We start from the raw sequence: 18,665 nt of genomic DNA, 5'->3' as shown, positions 1-18,665 counted from the left end.
CAGGCCATCTAGGGGTAACACCACAGGTCTGCTGTTCCGCTTACGAACAGCCTGTATTAGGTTTTTGGACCTCGCCCTGCAAAAACTTCTGATATGCCTGCTCAGCCAAGTACAGAGAAGAGCCCAGACAGCAGTTGATGATGCAGATACCCAGCCCGCTGCCATCAATGTGCCTCAATTTCAACCAAGGTTATGACATTTAACTGCCCTACTGTCGATGCCAATGCCTGACGGACTGTAGACCAGCTCATCCTTATGATAATTATAGCAGACTATTTTCTTTCAGTACAATATAATAATTTCCTTGTCCGAACATCTTGTCTTTTCATGTGTACCATTTGGTATATAAAATGTAAGGGTGGGCGTAGTTCGCAAAGTAGCGCTACGCGAAGTGCACTTCGCGAACTTCACGTAGCACTACGCGAGCTGCGTAGTAGCATGTTCGCACTGTGCAAGATGCGTTTTCAATGATTGCACAGTGCGGACAAGCATCCGGCACTGTGCAAGCATTGAAAACGGCATCTTGCACAGTGCGAGCTGTAGTTTTCTGCTGCTCGAGTAGATTATTACTCGAGCGGCAGCTTTCTCAATGCGAACAGGTAGTTTCTCATTGAGAGCGGTCGCGAGCATGCGCAACCACTCACAATGAGAAACTTGACCTCCTTGCGTTGAATGTCGCCGAGATGTCATTTTGCTTGCTCGCGGTCGCGAACATGACGTTCAGGACCGCGAACAAGCAAAAAATGACCGCTGCACTACGCTACACTACGCATGTTCACACTGTTACGTGCAGCTCGCGTAGTGCGAAGTTGCGAAAACTTCGCAAACTCCGCGAGCGTAGCGTAGTGCTTCGCCCAGGGTTAATAAAATGTAATGGTGGTAAAGATCTAAGTGGTTTACTTAATGGATACCTTGTCATTCTGTATAATCTGTATCAGTCCATTTGCACTTTATTTTTGTGGGTGCTCTGTATGGTAAATATTACACTGAGTGAACATTGTACTGTATTATATATTGGCAGTAGGTGTTTTTATGGTTAGGTTCAACAAATAGTCATGCAAGTGTTTCAGTTTCACTCTGCATGTTAAGTACATGTATTGTGTTTTTGGGAGACCATTAAACTATTTTTCATTTCTGACTTGGCCAAATGTAGTTATGTACCCATTTATTAGAGGAGATTTAATAAAATTGACTCCTCCCTCTCGGAAGTCTTTCAGTGTCCTAAGTATGGGTTCTGTTTATTTTGCTGTAGTTAAATTAGCTTCTAATTCTTGTGATATTTGAAAGTGTCCCAGATTTATTATAAATTGTTTGCAAGTATGGACATTGTTCCTGCAAAACATGTTGTTGTGAAACATTTTATTATAATTTTTTTTAATTTTCGTACTCCTATTATCCATCAGAGTATAGTATTTTCTATAGCTGCATAACACCAGAAAAGAAAATAGATTAATTGTTCAGCGATTAACCAGTCTCATATTTTGCCAATTTTAATATACATATCTTCTGCTAATCTGAAAGTAGTGTATATATACATAACATTTTCGTAGCTAACATTATGTACCATTCGAATTGTGTTAAGTATATCCTAATAGTTTGTTTTCAGTTATGGAGGTCTGCCGTGCTGTGGGAAGGGAATGGTTTTCTTAAATCTAAATTGGCTGCCAAATTGTCATCCTTTCTAATATATATGATAAATGTATATCTTTTGCTATAGACCATTAATCTTTCAAACTTCTTTATCATTTTTGCAACAAGTTATCAACGATGGCATCCTTCCTTTTGTTTTAATTTTAGTCTTGGTGAATGTGCCTATACGTAAAAGGCTTGCTTTGGGTATTTTTTGGCAGTTTAAACCCTACTGTATTTTCCACTCCATCACACACAGTCCTTCAGTACATACCATTAGGTGGACAATTCCAAACCATATGATAGAAGTTTGCCTCTCTTTGGTTGCATTCCAGAGGCTTTTCCTGTTTAGCATTTTCCATTTTCTTCTGCATTCTTCATTAAACTTGTTCTAAGTGATCCAGAAGCAGGATGGTCCACTGTAATTTTAGTGGATGATGTCAAGGTAGTCCTGTGGCCTACTTCTGCACCCAGTTATTTGTGTGGCCTGGATATTGGACTGGGTAGGACACTAAATAGACTAGTAGGTAGCTGAGCAGCCCCTTCTCTGTCCTGTTCCAGTAACATTGTCTTTCATTAGTAGCAGAGAAGAGGTGTGAGGCAAGACTGTAAATAGCCCAACCTCTCACAATTGGCTCTGGATAGCTAGCTTTTAAGGGTATGAGACAAGGTGGGCTAGGAGGGTCAGTCTAAGGCAGTGCCATCCCTGCACATTAACCCCTCATATAATGGTCTATCAGCAAACTGGAATAGAGGTTGGGCAATGAGTGACTGGGTAGTTCAGTATTTTTTCTTTCCATCCCATTGGAAGACATGCCCACATTGTGGCCTAATTGCTTGTGGGTCGACACGATTGGGATGGTTTTAATAACTACCCCTTTCTTTGCAGTGGGCAGCCTTGGATCCCTCCCTCCTTTCCATTCTTCATGATGCTTCTATGAACTACTGTATTCACTTTTTTCTTATTCTATCGCTGACTTTGATCATAAATATAAATTATGTACCATACAAGATGTTGTAGATTGATCATTGACGTCCTTTGACGTTCCTTTTTTATTACAGGACCATTTGTCTTATTTCCATTTTGTTGGTCGGATAATGGGATTGGCTGTTTTCCATGGTCACTACATCAATGGCGGATTCACAGTTCCTTTCTACAAACAGCTCCTGGGGAAACCTATTCAGCTGTCTGATCTGGAGTCTGTTGACCCAGAGCTGCACAAGAGCTTAGTATGGATTCTGTAAGTGCCTTTCATATTTTTGTAACTGGCAATTTGCTAAAGCTGTCAGACAATTAAAGTGTATCTGTGTGTATATGTGTTTGTATATATAGGTATATGACCTGAGTGACTTCCCCCACTGGGTAGTTATAGTTAGGATCGCATTTCCTTAGGAAAATGCTTTTTTTGTGTGTTTTTAGTAACTTTTGCTCAGTTTGACAAATCTCCACGGAACGACTCAAAAAAGTGCTTCTTTTTTACTACGTTGAGCCTGGAATGTTTTGGGATGATCTGTCCACTAGGGGCCAAGGAAAACAAGCATTTGCAATGCAATCGATCTCGCCTTTGGGACCTTATATGTATTTAGCTATGCAGCGCATTAACCTGGGTGCTGAAACATTTACTGTTCTTTAACATGGAGGGAAAGTAAGCACCAAACTGCCTGACACGCCAGGCCTGGGAACACATGGAGAGAAATATTGCCTTTCAGGTGGGAGTGGTATAGTCCAAGGCTCTGTTTTTAATATAAAATCAGGGCCTTTGGTGGTCATATCCCTGAAAATACAAAAATTGAAAGATTTGAAAAAAATATTGTCTACAGATGTGGAAGACAATTTCTATGGACTGGAATCTAGAAAATGCTAAAGTGATTCTGGTATGTTACTGACCTCTGCTGGTCGTTTTCTATCAAGAAAGATAAATAGAAGCAGTTGCCAGAAAAAGAAGAAAAAAAGTCTCTCAGCAGAAAGCAATTCTGGTATTTTACTGACCTCTGCTGGTTGATTTCTATCAAGACAGTTAAATAGAGGCTGTTGAACAGAAAAAAGGTCCCTAAGTGGAAGCACACAAGTCCTAGTGCTGATCTCCAGAGCCCACAAAGTACATACACATATAAGTATATAATAAGTATATACTAAAGCATATACAAGAGGTCTCGAATGCTTGACTTAAAAAGGGAGGGGGGGAGGGGGAGGGGGGCAAAAACACATTTTCCCCTGTCATTTTTCTATAAAAACTTTAAAGACAGATGTATAGCCCAAATCGCTAAACTAATTTACACCAAATTAAGCAGAACATTAGATCTTGCTGTAAATCCATTCAGTAGTTTTTGAGCAATTAATGTTCAAAAATGTTTATTTCGGGGCATGGAGTCTCAACCGATCTGACAAATCTCAAGCTGAGATCTCATTGGCTGCCACCACATAAAACGGAAAACATTGGAAGCCATCTTCGAACTCCTAAAAAAAAAAATAACCCCCGCAAACAAAAGATAATGGGCAGGTTAGGGATACGCGACCCCCTAGGTCCCCGCCTGGGACCAAAAACATTTATAAAATAAAAAATAAATAAAGAACACCACTGATCCACAAATCCGCTGGAAAGAAATCCATCGGGCTCCACGCTTGTTCCAAAAATAGGAGGGGTGTGCGACTTTGTAGGAGAGTAGGGTCTGCAATCCTATGATCACCCAGATTTTTTGCTTTTTGCTGCACTGGTTTACGACTTTCCCTGGCTGTGGGCCTGCTAATCAGACCCACAGCCTAGCTGTTCTCTCTATCCAAATTGTACTTAGGTACTGAATTGGCACTGGGCCCTCTCCAAGTCCCTGTACCCAGGGCTGAGGTGCACCCAGAAGTCTCCCAGGGGCTGAAGCATGTATTGTGCCACCCCTGGATTGACTAACTAAAACTGACACAACTGGCTGCACGACAGCTGGGGCAAGGTGGTGTACTCACCCTTTGCTTTAGATATAGTATACCTATATCTAACCCTAAAATGGACACACAGATCTCCTATCAGTCACTCCTATGGCAGGCCTTAACAATCCTGAAGGCAGAGTGCTTGGAATCGTGTGAGATGGTGCTCTGGCATGAGCTGAGCCTGTCTGCGGCTTTCGGGATCCATCCCTTAGCCGTTTCCATGATATCGCATACCATATACTCTTAAGTGCATTATAATCCTCGCGGTTATGTGCCAACTCTGGTATCGCTTTATCAAAACATGTCGAGTAAGGTGTCATACGAATTGGAATACTAACCCCTCGCCAATTCTGGCGACGGGGTTAGCATTCCACCCTTCTAGAGGGACACGACATGTATGTAACCCCTAACCCCGGTTAAAGTCAGACAGAGCCTTAGCATCCACAAAATGGATGCTGCCACCGAGACACAAGTCTGCCCTCCTGCTGCTGGGAGTCCTCCCAGAGCAGGAGATAAGGACAAAGGGTTTCCTGCCAGGGGCGGTGCCAGCACCGTCCCAGACAGGGTTTTGTGTATTGTAGGTAGGCAGGGCTTTAGAGGAAGGTGACTGCACGTGGCACCCCGGTGCTCACTGTGCATAGGCTGGCTGGAACCAGTTCCAGGGTCACTCCAGACCCTGTGCTGGGGAAAAGCCCGCCAAGGAAGTGGGTGTAACCACCCCCCTCCCAGTCCCACCCATAGGGCAGGACTTAGTCGCGTGCCAGCCCCTTTTTACAGGATAAAGGTAGGAACTGGCCCCCTTCCAAATCAGATCATCTTTGAATCCTGAAACTACTTTCCACGAAAGGAACTCAAGACTTCTTCCTAAGATTTCTCCCTTGTGACTAAGGAGTAGTCACCCTGCATCCGCAGGCACCATCTACAGAACACTGCGGTCTGCTGCAAGTCCTTCCTCCGGAATCCGACTGCCCAGCTCGACGAGAACCGGCTTCCCTGGCACCTCTGACCTCTACCTACATCATCAGTCACGCTGAGATTCGTGGGTGTGACGAGACCTCGAGGGACCGGCCATCTTCAAGACTACACGACTTCTGAACAACAAGCCCGCCGAGTGAATTCCTGGTGAGTGCTTTGGGGTCCGAGAAGCCCCCACCCTGAGCAGCTCCAGCACCGAAGAGCAGCCCCCCAGCATCTCCACGATCTGCGTGGGGCCCTTCTGCTTTTTACTGCTCACCGCGTTGTTTGGCTACTAGCCCGCTGGCTTGTGGCCTTCCTGACGACGCCCGACGACATTTCTGCTGCTGGTCTGGTTGCTCCAGACTGGCCCTTGCTTCCCTCCATCGGAGAAGTACCCTGGACCCTCCTGGTCCGCCCAAGACGCCATTTTAGGTCCACCGCGTGGGCCTTGCATTTGCCAAGACTTGTTGCCCAATCCTGGGTCCAGCGACGTCGACAGCAAGAACCTTCGTGGGACAGCTCGCACCTCCATCCTGGTCGCCGACAACGCCTCCTGGTCCGAGAGACTGCAGAGCCCAGCAGCGCCCACTCACCTGACTGCGGTGACTTCGCCCGGTGCCATCCTGGTGCCCACTTAATCACTGGCTAGTGATTCAAGAACTTGGTCCCCTCTGCTTTCAGGTTTTCTTCTTCCTTGATCCAGGCTTGGATCCATCGAACTTTTCTTCACTGGTCGCCTGCCAGCAACTTCTTCCTTCCAGGCTCCTGGTCCGGCAACGAGATCCCCGACGTCTTTTCAGACCTATGCAGCTGCAGCCCCTGGGCTAGGTAACTTCGGCACTCCGGTGTCCCAGCATAGCCTCACTATCCAAGGGTCAGGATCCACTGTCGTTTTCTTCCTACCAGGTCGGGTTCGCCCGTGAACACTAACTTTGTGAATTCTAGCTTCCATAGACTTTGTCCCGCATCCCGCGTGAGAGTGCACACTCTGCACCCGAGTCCCCTGGGCCTCCTAGTAGTAATCTAACGATTCCCTAGTCCAGTCCTAGCGATTCCAAAGCCTATTAGAACTGTTACTTACCTGCTAGTAATTCGCATTCCACTTTTAAAGTATATGGTTTTTCGTGCCCCTCGGGCATTTGTGTATAACGTGCTAACTTAAGTATTTTCGTAAGAGTTTTGTTGTGTGCTTAGCTCCCTGTCTCATAAAGAGCCAGGGTAGTCTTGTTATAAATAAATACACTGTTTATTTTCATAACAACTTGTGTGGTGTCCTTTCACTGGGTGTTCAAGGGGTAATGTGATGGTAAAACAGCTGGCTTAACACGCCCTCTAGAGTCTTAGCCTTAGACTGCTCGTATCCATGCTACTAGGATAGCTGGTCTATAAGGTTGACTTACAACCAATCATCAATAAGGGTTGTTTGGACTGATATATAGTGATCACTAGAATAGTGAGCACTGCACATCAGGCCAACTTCTCACATTGGTGAGCAGCGGTTGGGATTTGAGCTTGCTGTTGTTTTACCACACATATCCTAAGAATATCTTGTGAAAGATCACATAAGTACTAAAGGTACATATAACTTAGCTTAGAATACTCTGAGTTCTACTGAACCAGCTGTTGTAGCTCCTAGGGCCTAGCACACCCTAAACTACAACTCTAGCAAGGGATCAGTAGGCAAACATATAGTGTAGGTAAGTGCACCACTTACACCTCACTAGAAAAGCATGTCGACTCAGGGGGACTCTACTGAGACTCCCCTGGTCAGTGTTGACCCTCCACAGGTCACTTCAAGATATGCAGCTCTCAGTTTCCAGGAGATGAGGCAAATCTGTGTCTCCAGGAAACTGAAGCAGGGGTCTAACCCCACCACTCCCTTTCTGATAGGTCTCTTAGAGACATATGATGCCAGAAAGCTTTCTCAGTTACATGAGAACATGCCAGCCTTAGAGGGAACCTCTGGGGATCCAGACCTCCCCAACACTGATTCAGCAGTTGAGGAGGAGGATCAAGAGGTACTCTCTGGGGATGAGGTAGACAAAGGTCTTGAGGTAGTCAGAAGGCTAACTAGGACCAACTTAGACTTACTTGGGCTAGGATCTGGGGGCCCCCCAGTACTAACCCGAAGTGGGCCTAACCTTGGAGTTAGGAGAGATAGATCTCTTTCTAGGGACTCCAATAGATCTCTGCACTCTAATGCCTCTTCTCAGGGGAGAAGGAATCCTCCACAGAGGAGATTCACTTCCCCTCAGAGAAGGGAGCATGAAGCTAGGATGAGACAAGCTGAACTGAGGATTGAAAGGGAAGAACTTGCCCTGGCCAAAGAGAAGCTTGCCTTTGCTAGAGAGCAGCAGATAAGTGGGTTAGCACCCACTGGTGGCAGCAATCTCCCAAGAGATAGAGAGAAGGGTTTAGATACTAAACACCTGACTAAAATAGTGCCCCCCTTTAAGCAAGGGGATGATATCCAGAAATGGATGGCTGCTCTGGAGAGGGCCTGCACTGTGCAGGGCATTCCCCAGAGTCAGTGGGCAGCTATACTGTGGCTCTCCTTTGATGGTAAAGGTAGAGATAAGCTCCTCACTACAAGAGTGGAGGATGCTAACAATTACCAGGTCCTGAAGAATACACTGGTTGATGGGTTTGGTTTAACCACTGAGCAGTACAGGTTGCTGTTCAGAGACACCCAGAAAACTCAGTCTCAGGACTGGTCTGATTTTGTGGATTGTGCCACTAAGGCTTTGGAGGGCTGGTTGCTGGGTAGCAAGGTTACAGATTACACAGGATTGTATAATCTAATGATGAGAGAACAAATTTTAAACAATTGTCAGAACCAGTTGCTGCACCAGCACCTTGTTGATTCAGATCTGACCTCTCCCCAAGAATTGGGAAAGAAGGCAGACAAATGGGTCAGGACAAGGATCAAGCAAAACCAGAACCAGAACCAGGGTGGTCAGAAGAAAGCAGACCAGAAGGGTAATGTTAAGAATGAGCAAAATGACCAGAAGTCTTCACCAGGTCCCCAACAAACCAAAGAGGGTGGGGGTCAGGCTTCCCAGAAGAAGAAGACTCAAGAAGGCCAGTCAAAAAGGTGGTGCCAGTACTGCAAAAGTAAATCTCACTGGTTTAGTGAGTGCACCAAAAGAGGAGGACAAACTCCTGCCACTACAGCTCCTAAAGCAACTGCACCCCCTAGTACAGTCAGTAGTGGTAGTGTCACTCCCAAGGCATTAGTTGGGTTAACCTTGGGTACTGAGGGGTCTGACAACTTAGTTGGCACACTCACTCAGGCTGTCCTTGTCTGTACAGGGGATATGGATATGTCCCCTGAAATAAGTCCCAATACTTTGGGCAAATACAGGCAGACACCTTTGATTAATGGCAAAATGGCTCAGGCCTATAGGGACACTTGTGCCAGTGTCACCATGGTGACACCTAACTTTGTGGACCCTGGACAGATCATGCCAGGTACTGATTTCCTGGTGACCAATGCCAGCAATGTCACTACTAGTCAGTGTGGCAATTGTGGCTTTCTCCTGGGGTGGAGTGAAGGGACAAAAGAAAGTTGTAGTCAGTTCAGACCTCCCAGTTGATTGTTTGTTGGGCAATGATTTGGAGTCATCACAATGGTCAGAAGTGGAGCAGAGGACTCACATGGAGATGTTAGGCTTGCCAGCACATGTGCTTGCTGTGACTAGGTCACAGGCCAGAAGATGCCCCACTGAACAGGTGCTGGATCCTGAAATTATGGACCAGACACCTTCCAAGAAGAAGAGCAGTAAGGGTAAGGCTTTGCCTTCCCCCTTGCCCCAGGTTGAGGATCAAGTCTCTGAGGAGGCTGATCTAGAAGAGCTGAGGGAAACTGAGCCTAAAGAGCTTGAACTTGATCAAGTTGAGTTTCTGGGCTCAGGGGGACCCTCCAGAGCAGACCTGGGGAAGGAACAGTTGAGCTGCCCTTCCCTTGAACCCCTCAGACAGCAGGCTGCTGCTGAGGCTGCAGGGAATGCCACAGGTGCCCACAGGGTATACTGGGAAGATGGACTCCTGTACTCTGAGTCAAGAGACCCCAAGCCTGGTGCAACCAGGAGGCTGGTCATCCCCTTGTCTCTGAGAGGTTTCCTTCTCACCCTGGCCCATGAGATTCCCCTTGCAGGTCATTTAGGTCAGACAAAGACTTGGGACAGGCTTGTCTCACACTTTCACTGGCCCCATATGAATGAGAATACCAAGGAGTTTTGTCGCTCATGTGTCACTTGCCAAGCCAGTGGTAAGTCAGGTGGCACAACAAAGGCCCCCCTCATACCACTACCTGTGGTGGGGGTTCCCTTTGAAAGAGTGGGGATTGACATTGTTGGTCCAATGGAACCCCAGACAGCATCAGGACACAAGTTTATACTGGTGGTGGTGGACCATGCCACCAGGTATCCTGAGGCTATTCCCCTTAGGACCACTACAGCCCCTGTAGTGGCAAGAGCCCTAGTTGGAGTGTTCTCCAGAGTGGGTTTCCCTAAGGAGGTCGTTTCTGACAGAGGTACAAACTTCATGTCAGGATATCTGACTGCCATGTGGAAGGAGTGTGGTGTGAACTACAAGTTCACCACACCCTATCATCCACAATGCAATGGGCTTGTTGAGAGATTCAACAGGACCCTGAAAGGGATGATTCATGGACTACCTGAACCTCTTAGGAGAAGATGGGATGTCCTGATCCCCTGCCTCTTGTTTGCTTACAGAGAGGTCCCACAGAAGGGGGTTGGCTACAGCCCTTTTGAGCTTCTGTATGGGCATCCTGTAAGAGGACCCCTGTGTTTGGTGAAGGAAGGATGGGAGAGACCTCTCAAAAAGCCTGCAACCAACATAGTGGACTATGTACTTGGTCTCCGCTCCAGGATGGCTGAGTATATGGAAAAGGCATCTAAAAACCTTGAGGCCAGCCAGGAACTTCAAAAAGCTTGGCATGACCAAAAGGCTGTACTGACTGTGTACCAGCCAGGACAGAAGGTGTGGGTGCTGGAGCCAGTGGCCCCAGCAGCTCTGAAAGACAAATGGTCTGGGCCCCACACCATCATTGAGCAAAAGGGAGAGGTTACCTACTTGGTGGACCTTGGAACTCCCAGGAGCCCTCTCAGAGTGCTCCATGTTAACAGGCTCAAGGCATATGTTGACAGGAAGGACATGAGCTTGCTCATGGCCACAGATGAGGGACAGGAGGAAGAGAGTGACCCTCTCCCAGACCTGCTCACTCAGAATCCTGATGATGGGTCAGTTGATGGTGTTGTCTTTTGTGGCAGCCTCACTGAACATCAGCAACAGGATTGCAGGCAAGTTCTGCAATCCTTCAGACATATGTTCTCTCTGACACCCAGCCAAACTGATTGGTGTACCCATGATGTTGACACTGGAGACAGTCTGCCTGTCAAGAGTAAAATCTACAGACAGCCTGATCATGTTAGAGACTGCATCAAAACTGAAGTGCAGAAAATGTTGGAACTGGGAGTCATTGAGCCCTCAGATAGCCCTTGGGCTAGCCCAGTAGTTCTAGTGCCAAAGCCTCACACCCAGGGTGGTAAGAGAGAGATGAGGTTTTGCGTAGACTACAGAGGCCTCAATGCAGTCACTAAGACTGATGCCCACCCAATACCAAGAGCAGATGAGCTTATTGATAGATTGGCTTCTGCCAACTTCTTAAGCACATTTGATTTGACAGCTGGGTATTGGCAAATCAGGTTAGTTGAGGAAGCCAAACCCAAGACAGCATTTTCTACCCCTGGAGGGCATTATCAATTTGTGGTAATGCCCTTTGGACTGAAAAATGCACCTGCCACCTTCCAAAGGTTGGTGAATCAAGTCCTCACTGGGCTGGATGACTTCTGTGCAGCATATCTGGACGATATTGCTGTCTTTAGCTCCACCTGGGAGGATCACCTGGTCCACCTGAGGAAAGTGTTAGAGGCCCTGCAAAAGGCAGGCCTCACTATCAAGGCCACAAAGTGCCAGATAGGGCAGTCACAGGTTGTATACCTGGGCCACCTTGTAGGTGGAGGCCAGGTTCAGCCACTGGAGAGTAAGATACAGGCCATCAAGGACTGGACTCCTCCAATCACCCAGACTCAGGTTCGAGCTTTCTTGGGCCTGACTGGGTACTATAGGAAGTTTGTCAGAAATTATGGGTCCATAGTGACCCCCCTTAATGACCTGACAAGCAAGAAGATGCCAAAGAAAGTTCAGTGGACAGCAAGCTGTCAGAAAGCATTCAATGACCTAAAGCAGGCCATGTGCACAGCACCTATCCTCAAGAGTCCAGATTACTCCAAGCCATTCATTGTCCAAACAGATGCTTCTGAGTTGGGTGTGGGAGCTGTTCTGTCTCAACTGAATTTTGATGGTAATGATCAGCCTATTGCTTTCATTAGTAGAAGGTTGACACCCAGAGAGAAAAATTGGTCAGCTATTGAGAGGGAGGCCTTTGCTGTGGTCTGGGCCCTGAAGAAGCTGAGGGCCTACTTGTTTGGCACTCACTTCACCATTCAGACAGACCATAAGCCCCTCTTGTGGCTAAATCAGATGAAGGGTGAAAACCCCAAACTGCTTAGGTGGTCCATTTCCCTACAGGGGATGGATTTTACAGTGGAGCATAGACCTGGGACTGATCACAGCAATGCTGATGGGCTCTCCAGGTATTTCCACTTGGAGCAAGAAGACTCACCTGGTCAAGGTTAGTTTATTGTCCCAAAGTTTGGGGGGGGGTCATGTAGGAGAGTAGGGTCTGCAATCCTATGATCACCCAGATTTTTTGCTTTTTGCTGCACTGGTTTACGACTTTCCCTGGCTGTGGGCCTGCTAATCAGACCCAGAGCCTAGCTGTTCTCTCTATCCAAATTGTACTTAGGTACTGAATTGGCACTGGGCCCTCTCCAAGTCCCTGTACCCAGGGCTGAGGTGCACCCAGAAGTCTCCCAGGGGCTGAAGCATGTATTGTGCCACCCCTGGATTGACTAACTAAAACTGACACAACTGGCTGCACGACAGCTGGGGCAAGGTGGTGTACTCACCCTTTGCTTTAGATATAGTATACCTATATCTAACCCTAAAATGGACACACAGATCTCCTATCAGTCACTCCTATGGCAGGCCTTAACAATCCTGAAGGCAGAGTGCTTGGAATCGTGTGAGATGGTGCTCTGGCATGAGCTGAGCCTGTCTGCGGCTTTCGGGATCCATCCCTTAGCCGTTTCCATGATATCGCATACCATATACTCTTAAGTGCATTATAATCCTCGCGGTTATGTGCCAACTCTGGTATCGCTTTATCAAAACATGTCGAGTAAGGTGTCATACGAATTGGAATACTAACCCCTCGCCAATTCTGGCGACGGGGTTAGCATTCCACCCTTCTAGAGGGACACGACATGTATGTAACCCCTAACCCCGGTTAAAGTCAGACAGAGCCTTAGCATCCACAAAATGGATGCTGCCACCGAGACACAAGTCTGCCCTCCTGCTGCTGGGAGTCCTCCCAGAGCAGGAGATAAGGACAAAGGGTTTCCTGCCAGGGGCGGTGCCAGCACCGTCCCAGACAGGGTTTTGTGTATTGTAGGTAGGCAGGGCTTTAGAGGAAGGTGACTGCACGTGGCACCCCGGTGCTCACTGTGCATAGGCTGGCTGGAACCAGTTCCAGGGTCACTCCAGACCCTGTGCTGGGGAAAAGCCCGCCAAGGAAGTGGGTGTAACCACCCCCCTCCCAGTCCCACCCATAGGGCAGGACTTAGTCGCGTGCCAGCCCCTTTTTACAGGATAAAGGTAGGAACTGGCCCCCTTCCAAATCAGATCATCTTTGAATCCTGAAACTACTTTCCACGAAAGGAACTCAAGACTTCTTCCTAAGATTTCTCCCTTGTGACTAAGGAGTAGTCACCCTGCATCCGCAGGCACCATCTACAGAACACTGCGGTCTGCTGCAAGTCCTTCCTCCGGAATCCGACTGCCCAGCTCGACGAGAACCGGCTTCCCTGGCACCTCTGACCTCTACCTACATCATCAGTCACGCTGAGATTCGTGGGTGTGACGAGACCTCGAGGGACCGGCCATCTTCAAGACTACACGACTTCTGAACAACAAGCCCGCCGAGTGAATTCCTGGTGAGTGCTTTGGGGTCCGAGAAGCCCCCACCCTGAGCAGCTCCAGCACCGAAGAGCAGCCCCCCAGCATCTCCACGATCTGCGTGGGGCCCTTCTGCTTTTTACTGCTCACCGCGTTGTTTGGCTACTAGCCCGCGGGCTTGTGGCCTTCCTGACGACGCCCGACGACATTTCTGCTGCTGGTCTGGTTGCTCCAGACTGGCCCTTGCTTCCCTCCATCGGAGAAGTACCCTGGACCCTCCTGGTCCGCCCAAGACGCCATTTTAGGTCCACCGCGTGGGCCTTGCATTTGCCAAGACTTGTTGCCCAATCCTGGGTCCAGCGACGTCGACAGCAAGAACCTTCGTGGGACAGCTCGCACCTCCATCCTGGTCGCCGACAACGCCTCCTGGTCCGAGAGACTGCAGAGCCCAGCAGCGCCCACTCACCTGACTGCGGTGACTTCGCCCGGTGCCATCCTGGTGCCCACTTAATCACTGGCTAGTGATTCAAGAACTTGGTCCCCTCTGCTTTCAGGTTTTCTTCTTCCTTGATCCAGGCTTGGATCCATCGAACTTTTCTTCACTGGTCGCCTGCCAGCAACTTCTTCCTTCCAGGCTCCTGGTCCGGCAACGAGATCCCCGACGTCTTTTCAGACCTATGCAGCTGCAGCCCCTGGGCTAGGTAACTTCGGCACTCCGGTGTCCCAGCATAGCCTCACTATCCAAGGGTCAGGATCCACTGTCGTTTTCTTCCTACCAGGTCGGGTTCGCCCGTGAACACTAACTTTGTGAATTCTAGCTTCCATAGACTTTGTCCCGCATCCCGCGTGAGAGTGCACACTCTGCACCCGAGTCCCCTGGGCCTCCTAGTAGTAATCTAACGATTCCCTAGTCCAGTCCTAGCGATTCCAAAGCCTATTAGAACTGTTACTTACCTGCTAGTAATTCGCATTCCACTTTTAAAGTATATGGTTTTTCGTGCCCCTCGGGCATTTGTGTATAACGTGCTAACTTAAGTATTTTCGTAAGAGTTTTGTTGTGTGCTTAGCTCCCTGTCTCATAAAGAGCCAGGGTAGTCTTGTTATAAATAAATACACTGTTTATTTTCATAACAACTTGTGTGGTGTCCTTTCACTGGGTGTTCAAGGGGTAATGTGATGGTAAAACAGCTGGCTTAACACGCCCTCTAGAGTCTTAGCCTTAGACTGCTCGTATCCATGCTACTAGGATAGCTGGTCTATAAGGTTGACTTACAACCAATCATCAATAAGGGTTGTTTGGACTGATATATAGTGATCACTAGAATAGTGAGCACTGCACATCAGGCCAACTTCTCACAGACTTGTATTATGTAGGGTGACTTCTCATCCCCTAGTTTCAGAGGGCCCGAGCACTCCATCCCTTTGGCCAGCAGTAGAAAAAAGAAGGGTGGGTGGCTGGCGGACCCTCTACTAGGGCCTAAAAAGGCTTCATGGACCCCATCCTCCTGGGGCAAGCAATTAACTGAAGAGGAGGCACATGGCCCCCCTCCCTTAGCCTGTGAAGGCCCTGAGAACCCCATCCCTGGGGCCGGCTAAGTTAGTGTGTCTCGGGGAGCCTGCCCCGGGACACATTAGAATCCCTCCCTTCACCAGTGCAGACAGGGTAACATATATGTGCTCCCGTCTGGTGGGAGCATTTTTTAAATCTCACGCCAGACGGGAGCAAACATACAAGTCTGCTCCGACCTGCCAGGAGATGTAAACACGCTCCCGCTAGCTGAGAGAAGACTTCTGTTCTATTCCTCAGCCCACACTCTGGAGGGTCGAGGGAAACCGCACACATTGTTCCAGCAGAACTGCTCCCTCCAGGTGGTAGCAATGCCAGCTCCTGTACTTTGCGGGGAACATCTGCGGCCACAGTGGCCCTGCGTCTCCCCCACGGATCCAATGTTTGTGGGTGCCCCAGGTGGGCACGGGGTCACTCACTGGTTGCCCCAGTGCATGGGGGTCCCGGAGGTCTGAGAACTCTGAGAGAGTGTCTGCGCCCCCCACTCCTTTTTTAATGGAATTCAATCCCATTATTGGAATCCCCCATATATATCTTTTGGCCCTAGGGAATGGGGTCCCTGGAACCCAACGGCCAACCCTGCACTGCACAAGCAAACAGTTGAGTGGGTTTGGCAGCCTGTAGGGGGGTTGGCGGTCTTTGTGTGGGCTGTCTACAGGCCAGTCCCTGGCAGTGGGGGGTTGGCTGCTTCCAGGGTTTGGGGATGGGGCGGCATGCCAGCCCCTGTGGCCAACCTCTTGCCACGTGCAGCCAAAGTTTGTGAGCAGTGTTGGGTTGGCTGCCTCCAGGTTGCTTGGCCACAGGGCTTGGGCACAGGCTAGTCCTGAGGGTCAACCCCCCACTGCACTTCCGACGTAGTGCTCAGCATATGGTTGTCTGACTGCAGGAGGGAGGGAGGGAGGGAGGGTTCGGCCGCAGGCCAGGACCTGCTGCCAACACCCACCACGACTGCCGAGGGTTAGCTTTACGTTTGGTAACAAAATAATCCTTAAAAAAAACAAAAAAAACTAGAAATTCACTGGAAAAAACAATGGGGTAAAGTAACATTTTAAATGTTCAGTAACAATGTAACGCTTCAAACTCAAAAAGCACATAACTTACTAGTGAATTTATCTCAAGCTTCTTTCTATAACTTGTGCCCTAAGGTAACTATAACTCGCATCCTAACCATGTACTACTAATTATCCCATATATTGCATCACTCTTGACCTCTTATTTGACATAATTGATATCACTGCAACATTTTCAATTCAATTATTGATGAGAAAAGTGTGTATGGCAGAGGCACACGTTATAGTTACCTTAGTTCACAAGTTCTAGTTACGTGAGATAACTAACTGTTGAATTACTTTGTATTTTTGTTTTTGTTTAAAACGTTACATTTTTACTGACCATTACACCGAACTATAACATTACTTTAACCTTTAGTTTATTTAAATGAAAAACACTTTGAGCTCTCCAGTCCCCTTTACTCCAGATGAACAAAACATGATGGCAGCTTGATATCGTACTGGCTCATTATCTGCACAAAGACAATAGAAGTAGAAAACCTTTCCCAGTTTAAATGCAGTGGCAAAGGCCTCCCCCTGATGTACCTCCTTGTAACTCTAACTTCGTGTTTTTTATTTTGCGGCTGGATTTTTTGTTTGTGCAAATCATTCTTTAGTTTCTGTCAACAGTCCTTTCTACCGCCATAGACCGTCTTTTCCTAGATGCTGCTTTCAGTTTCTACTTATTAAAGGCAGAGCCCAAGGAACGGGTTTTGTTGTCACAATTATCCAAAACTGACTGGCATTTGCAACCTACTTTCTTTTCTGTATTTTCAGACCTCACTGGTGGCCCTCCATTTTTGCTTTGTCCTCAGATAGCCAAGTTTTATAGCTTAGAAGCAAAAATTATAGACTATTAACCTGAATACTGGGTACTACAATATCCACACGAATGAGCCATTCAGGAAGTTCCATCGTTTTTTTGCTGGATAAGTCTTACAGTTACAGATTACTTCTATTCTACCTAAGCTTCGATCTTTGATTCTTTGGAAAGGGTGATGATTTCAGTACAGGCTGTATTTATTTGCTCCTATGTTGTACACCTTCCCTTAAATGTGAAACATGTAGATGAGATCCTCCTGTCCTCAGAGTTCCTTGGAGTCTCAGTTAGTGTTTACAGCGGTTACTCGACTTGACAGATATTGAACTAGTCTCCCTTATTTCAGAACCTTTCTTTCCTTGGATGTATCTCGAGGATAGGATTGAGGTAGTCTTACTCTCACTGAGACTAACATGACTTTAAAGCAGGTGCACACACATTTCATAATCTCATTTATGCTTAGTGATTTTTCATGATTGGGATATCATCACCTAACTGTATCGGGCCCACTGTATGATTCTGGATGAGTAGACACTGTTGCAGCTCTTCCTCGTTTTGACAGCCATCAAAGCTGTAGCAGAAGTATCTCCAAAGTTTTGTCACTGGCTTTTGATGTGGGTAGTTGGATGAATCCATTAGCATTCTAATAATTGCTGCCAGATAAGGCTACAAAATGTTGGACATGCTAAGCTGGAAATGTCTGTGAAAGCAGCCTTAAAAGGAGCAACAAATGCCATGCATGCGCTCAGCTGATGGGACTAACCTACTGTTCCTTGAGAGACAAATCCTCAACTTTTGCTGTGGTAAAGGGAAGGGTGAAGCCTGCCATAACCTCTTGGTGATTTAGGGCATCTTATGATTGCCACTATCCTCCGAATGCACGATTACTTTTTATTTAACACCAAGCGGTTACCAAAGTATCATGTTAACAACCAGAGTATTGAGTCATATTTTTGGAATGGCTTTTGAAGGAGTAGCACATATTGCATAATACATGGGTGAGCGGCTAGCCCTGATTACGTTTAAAAAGGGATTTGTGAGCGATGGTTGGCCTAGGTGCCAAAAAGTTTCATAACTGATTTTGTTTTTTTCCCATCTTTCTGTACTCAAACTAATTTTGTTCTAACTGTGGAATTTAACAAAAGATCAGTGTTCGTCCTCTAGTCCTGGACTTAACACAATGCTCCTTACAAATTTCTGTAAGTTCTGAAAACAAAAATCTGTTCATACCAACGAAACTAATTGTAGAAAAGTCCAACTGCTCCAATCCTCCCCCATCTCAGAAGTAAGGAAATCTGACTCCATGAGAGAGGGATTATTTCATTAGTTTCTCTCTTCTACTTGGAGGATTTTTTTTTAATTGTGTAGTGTCGTTTTCTATGCAACAGTCAGATGAATAATATTTTTGTCTTAGGTATGTTAGATTCCTTGCCTGGGCTTCTACAAATGATCAACACCTAGAGTGCTTAGGAGGTCATTCTATGAAGGCAATACTTTGGCCAGGCATTACGTTTTACATTGTAACACAAGCTTCTAGTTGTTTTGTAGTACTTCAAGTTCCCAACAGAGGTTGTTAATGTCCTCCTGGAATAGAAATAAAATAATTTGTTGAATTCGTTT

General features: G+C 47.2%; 1 protein-coding gene across 3 annotated transcripts in view; it reads left to right on the top strand.

The window, feature by feature from the left end:
* Positions 1-18,665, top strand: part of SMURF1 (SMAD specific E3 ubiquitin protein ligase 1) — a 300,045-nt gene that overhangs the window by 214,973 nt on the left and 66,407 nt on the right. For all 3 annotated transcript variants that reach the window (XR_013602082.1, XM_078665048.1, XM_078665047.1), the window contains one exon: positions 2,692-2,870. Coding sequence is in view for 2 of the 3 variants with exons in the window: in XM_078665048.1 (XP_078521174.1) it covers positions 2,692-2,870 (179 nt within the window). In the remaining variant the exon portion in view is untranslated. The remainder of the gene's footprint in view (positions 1-2,691; positions 2,871-18,665) is intronic.

Source organism: Lissotriton helveticus, chromosome 10 (assembly GCF_964261635.1).
Source record: "Lissotriton helveticus chromosome 10, aLisHel1.1, whole genome shotgun sequence".
Taxonomy (NCBI): Eukaryota; Metazoa; Chordata; class Amphibia; order Caudata; family Salamandridae; genus Lissotriton; species Lissotriton helveticus.
The sequence above is the reverse complement of the archived record's forward strand: the minus strand, read 5'-3'. Positions and strand labels throughout refer to the sequence as shown.